Source organism: Delphinus delphis, chromosome 20 (assembly GCF_949987515.2).
Source record: "Delphinus delphis chromosome 20, mDelDel1.2, whole genome shotgun sequence".
NCBI lineage: Eukaryota > Metazoa > Chordata > Mammalia > Artiodactyla > Delphinidae > Delphinus > Delphinus delphis.
The window spans coordinates 15,694,669-15,705,752 of NC_082702.1; the positions used below are offsets into that span (position 1 = coordinate 15,694,669).

At 57.3% G+C, this 11,084-nt stretch overlaps 1 protein-coding gene across 1 annotated transcript; it reads right to left on the bottom strand.

Annotated features, from left to right (window-relative positions):
* Positions 1-1,445: 1,445 nt before the first annotated feature.
* On the bottom strand, positions 1,446-8,404 carry LRFN3 (leucine rich repeat and fibronectin type III domain containing 3). The gene is made up of 3 exons (XM_059999396.1): positions 7,539-8,404; positions 4,552-5,988; positions 1,446-2,162 (listed from the first exon to the last, which is right to left on the bottom strand). Exons 2-3 carry the CDS (start codon positions 5,970-5,972, stop codon positions 1,697-1,699), a joined length of 1,887 nt encoding a protein of 628 aa, XP_059855379.1. The 5' UTR covers positions 5,973-5,988; positions 7,539-8,404; the 3' UTR covers positions 1,446-1,696.
* Between the last annotated feature and the right edge of the window lie 2,680 nt (positions 8,405-11,084).

Genomic DNA, 11,084 nt, shown 5'->3' on the forward strand with positions numbered 1-11,084 from the left:
GGTTCAACATTTCCAAGGCCCAGGGTTTAGTCCTGCAAACCTCCAGGCCTGGTGTCTGAGTGGGGGAGCCTAGAGCAGACCTAGACTGAGGGACGACCAGCCCTGGAGAGACGTGGGGCAGAAAGGCCCAGATCAACCTGAACCAGGCCCTAGACCCCGAGAATCACAGGGTCTACGCTCCCTCCTCCTCTCAGATCAGCTGGATGTGGCAACCGCCCAGCTGATCCCCTAACACTGCTCTCGCTGAGGTCACCGCAGCCTTGATATCATTAAACACAAGAGTCACCTGGGTCTGACTTGCCTGGTTTGCGTCAATCCATCCCTTCACCTACTGCTCCTAGTTAGTCTTTGTTTTTCAGTCTAGGGTTTTACTTGCCTGTCCCTTAAATATGGAGAATTTGGTGGCCTCAGTTCCCCATCACAGCTGACAGAGCCTTCATTTCTGTCCCCAGTTCCAGTCTTAGACCAGGGGTCCTAAGGCCTCCTGGCTGCCACGCCTTGGTGGCATGCCGATCCTCTGGGCCCCCCCATATCCACCAAGTCCCAGAGGCACTGGTGGTACAGTGGTGAGCACAGCTGCCTTCCGTATCCACCAAGTCCCACACTGGCCTCAGCATCTTCCCCAAACCTGCCCCTCCTCCCCGGTCCTGTATCAGGGCAGCTCCACTGTCTCTCCCCTGGCCAGAGCCCTGGGCCTTACCCTGGACACTTCTCTCCCCCACAGCCCTTCAGCTCCATAACCCATCCACTCAGCTTCTTGAATGTCTCTCTCACCCACCCCCTAGTGCCCTCCCCCAGGCCGGCTCTGGTCCAGCCTTGTCCTCACCCACCCAGGTCCCTGCCCTGGTTTCCCCCAGGCTCCCAACCTCAGTCTTCTCCTCTGGTCCACCCTCCTCATAATGGCTAGAAGGATCTTCCTAAAGCCCAAACCTGACCCTCTCCCTCCCTTGCATAGACTCCTCCGTGGCTCCCCAGTACTATCAGGTTAGAGTCTGAGCTCCTCAGCCTGGAGGTCCTGAACCCTGCCCACCCTTCCTGCCTCACTTCTACCACGGCACCCCCAGTGCCTGGCACTCCCTAAGCCCTTGCTTGGGCTGTCCCTCTGCCTGGAACACCTTTCCCACTGCTCTTTGCCCATTTATCTCCTTCAGACGTCATTCTCAGATCACGTCTCCTTCATGAAGCCCTCCCTGACCACACCCTGGGCTGAGACCGGCACCTTTTCTGGGCTCCTGCAGTCTCCTAGGCTTCCCTCCTCACCACGGCTCCGCTGGCTCTGAGCTATCACTGTCTGAGGGGCAGGGCTGGGGGCTGCCTGAGGCATTGCAGCGCCACGCAGCGCAGGGCAGGCCCAGAGAGGACACTCAAGGACTGTCTGTTGGTTAAAGGGATAACCATCCTCAACCTCATCCAGGGACTTCAGACAGAACTGGGGGGTGGTTCTCTCCCCAGAGGGGGCATCCCAGCTCCAGACCCCTGAACGATCCCCCAGCCCCAACAGACAGAGACAAGGGCAAGGGCCCAGGCCCAAGCTTAGAAAAATAGGACTTTCTTGTTGTGTCCCGGTGCCCGCGACACCCTCCCCATCAGAGTTTTAAAAACCGTGAGCAATTTGGTGAGTCTGAAGCCAGGTCCCACAGGGTGTCCGGGTCCTGCTACCCCTGGAGCCAGAAGGGCCATAGAGGTGGGCACGAAGCTAGGGTCCCGTGGGTTCATGGCTGGGCCCCCAGGGCTCACAGTCCAGCTGGACCACGGTGTGGGCCCTGGGTGCGGCCGGCTCAGGAGCCGGCGGGGCCAGCGTGGGGCCCAGGGCGCCATTGGTCTGGGAGCAAACGCTGCTGACAGGCGCAGGTGCCTTGGTCTTGCCCGGGGGTTGGCCACCGTGCACCTTGTAGCGCATGAGCAGCACGAAGATGAAGACCAGTACCGAGGCCACGATAACACCACCCAGTGCGATGATCATAGTGCCGCCCAGGAAGGGTGCGTGCGGGGCCCCGCAGGGCCGCAGCGCTGGCTCAGTGGAGAAGCGGTGGCAGCCCACAGGCCGTGTGGCTGTCAGCCCCGTGGCGCCGTCCTCGTACACGGCTAGCACACACAGATCGTAGGTGCGGCCTGATGCCAGGTCCGTCAACAGGAAGGAGCTGCTGTCGGCTGGGATCATCCTGGAGGGACAGACAGGTGGGAGTCAGGCCTCCGGCTGCCCAGTACCCACCCTGCACTCTGCCCCAACCCTCCGAGCTGGAGGATTTCCCTCCAGGCCACTGTCTCATTTCACCCTAGCCCCTGAGTTCCCTGTAACCACTACCGGAATTCCCTTTGGTCTGATACCCGTCCGCTGCCCAATATCCCCCCGTTCTGTTAGCCTGTTTCACCCGAGCCCACCCTCTCATTTTCCCACTGCTCGAATACCCATGTGATCTCCCTGTGGCCTTAACGCCCAAATTCCCTCTAGTGCCGCTGCCCGCTTCCCCTCTGCGCTGCTGCCCAGCTTCCCGCTAGCCCCACTGCCCCCCATGTGGGGTTTCATTTTATACCCCACTGCCTGGTTCCCATCCTGCACTGCCCCCCAATTTCCCACCAACCTCCAAGTTCCCTCTAGCTCTGCTGCCCAGTTTTTCTCCACTCTCCTGCCTGACTTCACGCTGGTCCCCCCACCCTACTCTCCCCTAGCTCACTGCCCGAGTCTCTCCAGTTTACTACCCCATTTCCCGCCAGCCCACCACCGAGTTCCCTCCAGCCCTACTGCCAGACATCTCTCCAACTCAGCACCCAGTTTTGTTCTAATGCTGTCTGGTATCCCTCTAACCGGATGCCCATTTCCTTCTAGCCACACCACCCCCCACGCCCATCCAATTTCCCTCTAATCCCACCTCCCAGTCTCCCTCTAGACCTTCACCTAATTTCCCTCTGCTCCTCTGACTTTCCTCCAGCAGGTGCCTGGTTTCCCTTTTCCAGCTGCCTGACCTTCCTCTAGTGTTAAACCTAGAATTCTCTCTAATCTAACCACCCGATCCCCCCATACTGCTGATGCCCGATTTCCTTCTAACCTGCCAATGAATGTCCCCCAAGCCCCGCTGCCGCTGCTGTGTTATTATTACCATACCCACAGCCTGCTTTCCAGTGAGTCCTGTCATCTGGCTCCATTTTCATTAAACTGATGTGCCTCAGTCATCACTGCTGAGTTCTTTTTCTCCCTGTTGCCTTATTTCGTTCCACTTCTGTCCCGATTCTCTTTTATCTCTCTAGCCTGGTTTCTATTTATCCTTATTTTTCCCATTCCCTTTTACCCTTAGTACCCAATTCCACTATATTTCCTTTTGTAGCGTGGCGCCCTGTTGCAGATTTAACTTGTTTTATAATCTGTTTTATTCTTAAACTGCTTTAATGAGGGAACCCCATGATTATCTCTAGGAGGGTGATGATCTCGGAGAGCATTTGTCCCGTCCCCTGACAGGCAAGGTAGATAGGACTTGTGTGATTTTCAGGGGTGGGCCCTCCATGGAATCTACTGAGTACCACTGTCTACGAAAGGGAGTGGAAAAAGCTCGTTGGATTTCCGGGACTGAAAAGGAAATCAAGTGACTATCTTTTGAGGTTTGGGCTTCTGGGGAGGCACAGGGAACCCAGGTACTGGGTTTACAAGGTGAAGACCCCAGGCCTTGGGAGGCCCAGTCCTCTGCAGCCAGGTGTCAGGGACTGTACCCTTGGCCCAGCCTGGCAGTGAGAACAGGGAGCCATCCACAGGCATCCATGCAAGCCTGGACTTGGGTCGGATGTGTCAGCACATCTGGATGACAGCCCACTAGTGACCACATGTGGCCACAGCAGATGTTCCATGTGCTCTCCGGCTTGGGGGCAGAAGTTATGTAACCCGCCTCTTGGAGTGCGTAAACCCCAAGTTTTGTGTTTGCAACAAGAGAAGGGAGAAGGGAGCCCCCAGCAGTGGTCGACTGAACATTCCTGTTCACCCAGAGGTGGAGCTTGAACTAGGTTTAATTTGATTTAGAAAACCAAAAGTTGAGATGTCACCGCGTTGGAACTCCAAACGCATGGAGCAGGTCGCACTGCACGAACGCAAAGCCTAATCTCTATGTAACGTCCTCCCCCGTTTTCCTTTTAGCCTCTGGTCTGAGTTCCTTTGCAGCCAGGCTGCCTCACTGCATTTTTCCCATGATCTGTGTACTCTCCCGCTTGATCTCTTTTTCTTCCTGCAGACTGGCTTGAGTCTAGCCCTGTCATCTGGAAATACCCAGCTTCTCTTTACTACTTAAGTTGGTTTGTATCCCCTCAACTTTGCCCCCACCCCCAATTATCTTTTTACTCTTCTGTCCTGATTAGTATTTATTCTTGCTGCCTTCTTTCTTTTTTACCACTGTTGCCAGATTTCTTTCACCCTCTCTGCCTGATTTCTTTTACCTCTGCTGTCTGATTGCCTTTGTAACCTTGCAGCCTCATTTCCAGTGCTGCAACCTGGGGTATCAGTAGGTGTTCCTCCAGCCCTCCCTCCACCTCGCTCCCCCACCCAACCTGCCCGCCGCCTGGACCCTGCACCTGTAGACGAGGATGTCGTCGGCTGAGCTGTTGTACTGGATTTGGTACATGCGGATGCCTGGGATAGGCCGCTGATCTGGCCACTGGACTAGAGCAGCTGTGGCCCCATGCTCAGTCACCTGGACGCCACGGTCGGTAGGGGGCCCGGCGTCAGCCACCTTGGAGGAGGCAGAGACCGAGGCAGCAGAGGGCGGGGTGAGGGCATCAGGATCCCCGTCCCGCGGGGGGTCGCAGCTTGTGCTGTTGGCTAGCTGGGGGGGCGGCGGGGGGCCCACGGTCAGCTCCACAGCAGCCGTGGCCTCGCCAGCTGCATTGGCCGCGATGCAGGTAAAGATGCCGCCATCGCCCGGCTCGGTGACCAGCAGCTCCAGCGTCCCGTTAGGGAAGGCGCGAGCTCGGCTCGAGTTGCCCAGCAGCCGGCCCTGGGGTGACACCCAGCGCACACGGGGCTCGGGGTCGCCCACTGCCCGGCAGCGCAGGGCGGCTGGCCGACCGGCAGGCACGGCCAGGGGCGGCGAACGGTGTGTCACCACGGGGGGCTCACACACAAACTCCTCCTCACCCACAGCCCAGAAGTAGCGGCCACCCAGGGCCGGCGGGGAGGCGCAGGCCTCGAGGTCGTCCTCCCGCGCCAGCCGCCGGAGCCATACCAGCTCGCAGTTGCAGTGCAGGGGGTTCCCGCCGAAGGCCAGCACCAGGGCGGACGCGGGGGAGCCGCGGGGCCTGGCCAGCAGCGGCAGGCGGGAGAAGAGTGGGTCGGGTGGGATGGTGGTTAGGCGGTTGGAGGTCATGTCCAGCCGTGCCAGCTTGTGCAGGCGGGAAAAGGCGCCGGCGGGCACGGAAGCCAGTAGGTTGTGGTCGAGGCCCAGCGTGTTGACGTTGCCCAGGCGGCCCAACGCCTCCCAGGGCAGCTGTTCGAGGTTGTTGTAGGAGAGGTCGAGGTCCTCGAGTGTCTCAGCGCAGTCGTCCAGGGCCCCAGCCGCCAGCGCTGCCAGCTGGTTGTTGCTCAGGATGAGGTGGCGTAAGTTGACCAGGCCGCGCAGCTGCCCCTCACCCAGCGAGGTCAGCCGGTTGCCGTCCAGGTGCAGAGCGCGCAGGGCGCGAAGGTCAGCGAAGGCGCCGGCGGCCACGTGGCGGATGGTGTTGCGTGACAAGCTCAGGTGCAGCAGGCCCGTCATGTTGGCCAGGTCACGGCGCCGCACGGTCGCGATGAAGTTGTCCGCCAGGCGCAGCTCGGCCGCCCGGCGGTCCAGCGAAGGTGGAACGAACAGAAGGCCTGCCCCCGGGCACAGCACGCTTAGGGGCAGGGACTGTGTCTGGCAGCGGCAGCGGCGGGGACACGGGCTGGGTGTGGCTGGCTGGGGTGGAGACGAGGCGGGGGCCAGCGGCAGCAGGCAGAGGAGCAGAGGGAGGACGGCCATCGCGGGCAGGGGCGGCCTGCAGGGAAGAAGGGGGGAGTTAGGGCGGGCTGAGGCCAGAAGTGGGGGGGGGCTAAAGGGGGTTGGGGTGGTCTGAGACCAGAAGAGAAGGTCACAGAGCAGAAGACTTGGTCAAAGATGGTCAGACAGATCAAAAGCCAGAGGTGACGGTCAAAGACTCAGAGAGATGTTTCCCAGGGGAACCCAGGGAGCAGACATGTGCAAAGATGGTCAGAGGGAAGGGAGGTGATTAGAAACAGTGAGCGACAGTCAGAGAACAGGATCAGTAGTCAAGGTGGGTATAGAAGGTAAGCCAGAGAGCTTTAGACGTGGTCAGAGAGATACTCAGAGATGGCCAAAGAGACAAGAGTTGGTCAGGGTAGTGGGAATGATTAGAAGTAGCCAGACGTGACCAGAGAAGAGAGGTGGTTAGAGATGGTCAAGAAGATCAGAAGTGGACAGAGACGGGAAGTGGCCAGGGGTGGTCAGATCCAGGAGAGATGGTCAAAGATGGTCCAAAATGGTCAAAAGGCAGAGAGGCAGTCAGAGAGAGGAGGAGAGGACAGACATGTCAGAGACAGCTGGACATGGGACAGCTGGTTAGGATGATGGGTGTGGGGAGAAGTCATCAGAGAGAGGAAAGGCAACCAGAGATGTTAGAAATGATCAGAGAACACCAATGAGCAAGAGAGACAGAGAGAAGAGAGGTGGTCAATAAAGGCCAGGATGGTCACAGACTGGCAGCTGGAGTCAGGAGTGGGTGGAGGGCAAGAGAGATGGTGAAAGATGGTCCGAGAGAGGAAAGGCGGATAAAGGAAGTCAGAGAGGAGAGATGGATGGAAGCGGCTGGAGAGAAGAGTGGTAGAAAAAGAGGTCAAAGATGGTCAGAGACAGTCACAGGTCAAGGCTTAGGGTCAGGGGTAGACACGGTCACGAGAGCTGCTGAAAGATGATTAGAGAGCGGTACCTTGGACAGCGATGTCAAAGGTGGTCATTGAGTGAAACAGTAGACAGAGGTGGCTGGAGAGAGAAGCTGTGGACAGGGGGGTTAAAGATGATGATCAAAGACAGAAGAGGCAGACAGAGATGGTCACTGAGAGGAGTGGTGGCCAGAGGTAGCCAGAGAGAAGAACAGTGGACAGAAGTGTCAAAGATGATCAGAGAGAGGAGAGGTGAATAGAGACGGTCAGTGAGAGGAGAGGCAGAGAAAGGAGACTGGAGAGCGGAATGGTGGACAGGAGAGGCAGCTGGAGATGATCAAATAAGACAGATGGTAGGAAGACGCTGGAGAGCCGGCGGGGGGGGGGGAGGGGGTGGTGGTGAGTGGGTCACAGACCTGGAGATGCCATCAACTGGGGAAGAGGAGGTTAGAGAGGGGCAGGGCTGGCCAAATGTCCAGAGAGTGTTTGAAGCAGAGCAGGAGCTGGAGACAGACCCTTGTGAGGGGATATCTGTTTCCTGGGGAAACTCCAAAGGTGCCCAGGGGAACCTGGTAATCCTTACCTCCACCCCCAGTCACAAAGTTCCTCCCAAGTCCCTCCCCACCATGGGGTCTCCCAGTAGTCTTACCTGAGCTGGAAGCAACCCCAGGGAGCAGAGTCCTCAAGCTCCAAGGGGGTCAGGGGTCTGGAGGGGGTGCCTGGTCATTCCTTCCCTGTCCCCAAGGCCTCTGGAGAGGGACCGTCTGTTGTGTCTCAGCTCAGATTTGTGGCCACGGAGTCTTGATACTTTGATATCCTTGATACTTTGGGTCCTAGATCTCCAAATACTGGGCCCCTAAGGGTCCAGTTTTAGAGACCCAGGCCCCAGTTGGGGTTGCTTGGAGTCATGGTCTCCCAGCTCCAGTCCTGGGATACTCAACAGTCAAATGGAGAGTTTAAGCTCTGAGTCCCAAGCCCAGTCTTGGGATCCAATACTGGGGTGCTGGGTTCAGATACTGGGGCTCTGAGTCAAGATTTGCCCCAAATTTCAGTATTCGGGTTTGCAGCAAGGACTTCAGGCCCAAACTCAGGTTTAGGCCCTTTGGAATGCCAGGGTTCAGATCTTGGGATCTGAGGCCTAAAGTCTCAGGGTTGGGGTCCCAGATAGTGGGTTCCACTGTATAGAAATGAGAATCCAGTCCCAGATTTCAAGGTCCCAGGCGCAGAACTCAGAGTTCAGCTCCAGATCTGGGGTTTTAGATGCCAAATCTTGAGGTTCAGGCTCCAAATCTTGGGGTCCATATTCCAATTCTTGGGGTTCAGGCTCCAAATCTTGGGGTCCCAGGGACTGATGTTGAGATTTCAGCCCCAGATATTGATGTTCAGGCTCCAGGTCTTGGGGTCCCAGCCCCAAATCAGGCTCCCAGGCTTGGGCTTCCAGATCTCTGGAGCCAATCTCGGGGTGCAGGCCCCAGATTTCGGGGTGCGGGTCCTGGATCTGGGGTGGCGGCGTCCCGACTTGCTTCCCGGGCTGCGGCGGGGGCTGGCCCAGAGGGAGGGGGGCGGCTGCGGTGGGGGCGGGGGGGCGGCCAGGCAGCCCCGGGGGCCGGGGTGGGGCGAGGCCTGGACAGACACGGACACGCGGGGTGGGGGCACCGCAGCACAGGCCGGGGCGCAGGGGGGAGGGGCCGCGCTCAGAGACCCCTCCCCCGCCGGGGCCGGGGCGGGGGCCGGGCAGGTGCGGGGCAGGCAGGCCGGGTCCGGGCGCTCCCGAGGCCTCCTCGCCGGGAACCCAGGGCCGTGCGCGCGCCCGTGCTTAAAGGCGCAGGCCCCGCGCGCGCCCGCACTTAAAGGTGTAGGCAGGTCCCCTCCCTCAAAGGCGCGCCCCTGGCCTCACCTCTCACGGAGTCGTTCTGGCTTTGCTTCGGAGGGAGAATCCTTGGATAAAGAGAGAGTCAGAGAGATAGAGAGAGACACAGAGACTGAGACAGAGAGACACACAGAGATAGAGAAAGACAGATAAAAAGGCAGGCTTAGATTGAGGGACAGAGTGGAGTAGAATGAGAGAGAGGCAGATAGAGAGACAGAGAGATAGGAAGAGACACACATATTCAAGGAGAGATGGAAATACAGAGACAGTGACAGACCCAGAAAGAGAAAGAGAGACAAGGGACAGCACAAGTTAGAGATCGAGATAAAGTCAGAGAGACAGAGAGAGAGACAGAGACAGACTGACCTGGGGCAACTCAGCTATGAGGATGGGTACGTGTATATATGTGTGTGTCCGGTTCTCATTCACAGCCTTGAATGTGGTTCTCCATCCCAGAGCCCCCGGCCCCCACAGAAGCCTGTATCCTTCTGTCCCCGTGCCTCAGCACCACCTCTCTGGGATGTCCTTCCCTCAGGTGGAGTTTCCTTTCTTGAAACCTGCCCAGCAACAAGCCTGATCTTTCAGGCCAGAGGGGAGACTCTGCTCCTTCCCAAGACTCCTTGCCCTGGCTGCAAGGGGAAAACTTGGCTCCAAGACCCTGTGCCCTCTGGATTTAGAGCTAGACCTCAAGATACACTGGCCAGATATCCCATGGAGGAAGGAGAAATTAGGAATTGGGAGAGAGGCAGGGGGTTGGCTGGGTTGACCCAGAAAAGTATGTCCACTGCCTTCCCCTCTCCCCAACTCAGGTCCACTGCCCCACAGAATATCCTACTAGAATTGTACTAACACATGACTCACCAGGAGTGGTGTCTTCCTGTGCTGATGCTTGTGGAGGATAGTGGAGGAGGGGATAGGGGGGTGGGTTCCACATGTTTCCTGGCAGATGGTGTTGCAGGAAGAGGAATGTGGGCCGTGGTCTACAAGCCTCGCTGGGAACGTTGCTATTGGTTATAGCAGCGTGGGGGACTTAATCTGTTGCAAACCCTCGTCCGAAGGGGGCACAGCCTTGGCTTGTGGTCATGGCCCTACCCTGGGGGGACCTGATCAAAAACCACCCCCGGGAACCCCCAACTGAGCAGAGGAGTAAAGTAACCTTGTTGGGGGCGGGGGCATGAATGCACATCCACCCTGGCATCCCTAGCTCTGCTGAAGGTTTCAGAACAGACTTTTGGCTCCTTCCACTTGTGTGTATTGAAAAATTGCAGCCAAAATTAACTCAGCTCTAGGGTCCACCTTTCCCAATCATTAGCAAAGTTCATCAGTGCTCCTGGCCCAGCACAGCAGATACGGTTTCTCAGAAGCTCAGAAAGATGGTGAGAAATTTCAGAGACGCTGCAGAAGTGGTGGAGGTGGGGGAGATAGAGGAAAATACTTGGAGACAATCCCAAACAGACTGGGATTAGAATTCAGAGGATCTGGCTGATTTGGTGTATGGCCCCAGGAAATAGGCAAGGGAGGGAGGGGGAAGAGTGAGGCAGAGGAGGAACAAAGTTAATAGAAGGTGCAGACGAGGAATGGGTTACCTCTTCGGGCAACTGGGGCTCAGTTCTGCTGGGGAACATTAAGGAACCCTGTAGAACACATCAGAATTGTCGTTCCTTCCCTTCCTTCCCTGCTGCAAAGTTCAGAGAGGCTGGGGCATTTGTCCACAGAACCTTGCCCCCTTTGGTGATGACTCTCCCTTGGTGAGAGGGGGTGGTACTGAGAGCCATCTGAGATCTTGAGGTGGAAAAGCAGGGGGATGACTTGCATGAACTAGACCCAAGGTCCTCACATTTTAGCTGCATCAGGATCACCTGGAGGACTTGTTAACCATCGATCTCCAGACCCCAGTCCCAGAGTTTCTGATTTGCATGTCTACCTTCCCAGGTGATGGTAATGCTGCTGGTCCAGGGACCACACTTTGAGAACCACTGGGCTAAACCAGGAACATCTGCAATGTGTGTGGTACTGTCCACCACACCTATGCCAAAACTTTGTGAATTGAGGGCATGCAGCACCCCAAATGTGTGCCAATGAAACTAACATGTTTAGAGACATAAAGAGAGATTTGGCAACAAAGAAAGGCAGAGGCCAAGATGCTAGTTCAACATTTACTTTGGATTTCTGGGCATGGTTGTGTGCTAGATGACACTGCAGTAAAAGTGTGACCAAGACAGCGTCAGGTCCTGCTTCACTGAGCTCACATTCTAAAAGGGAGTAAGACACATCTCTAGACAGCCTGGCGTGGTCAGCGTGGGGATGGGAGAAGCTTGGGCTAGA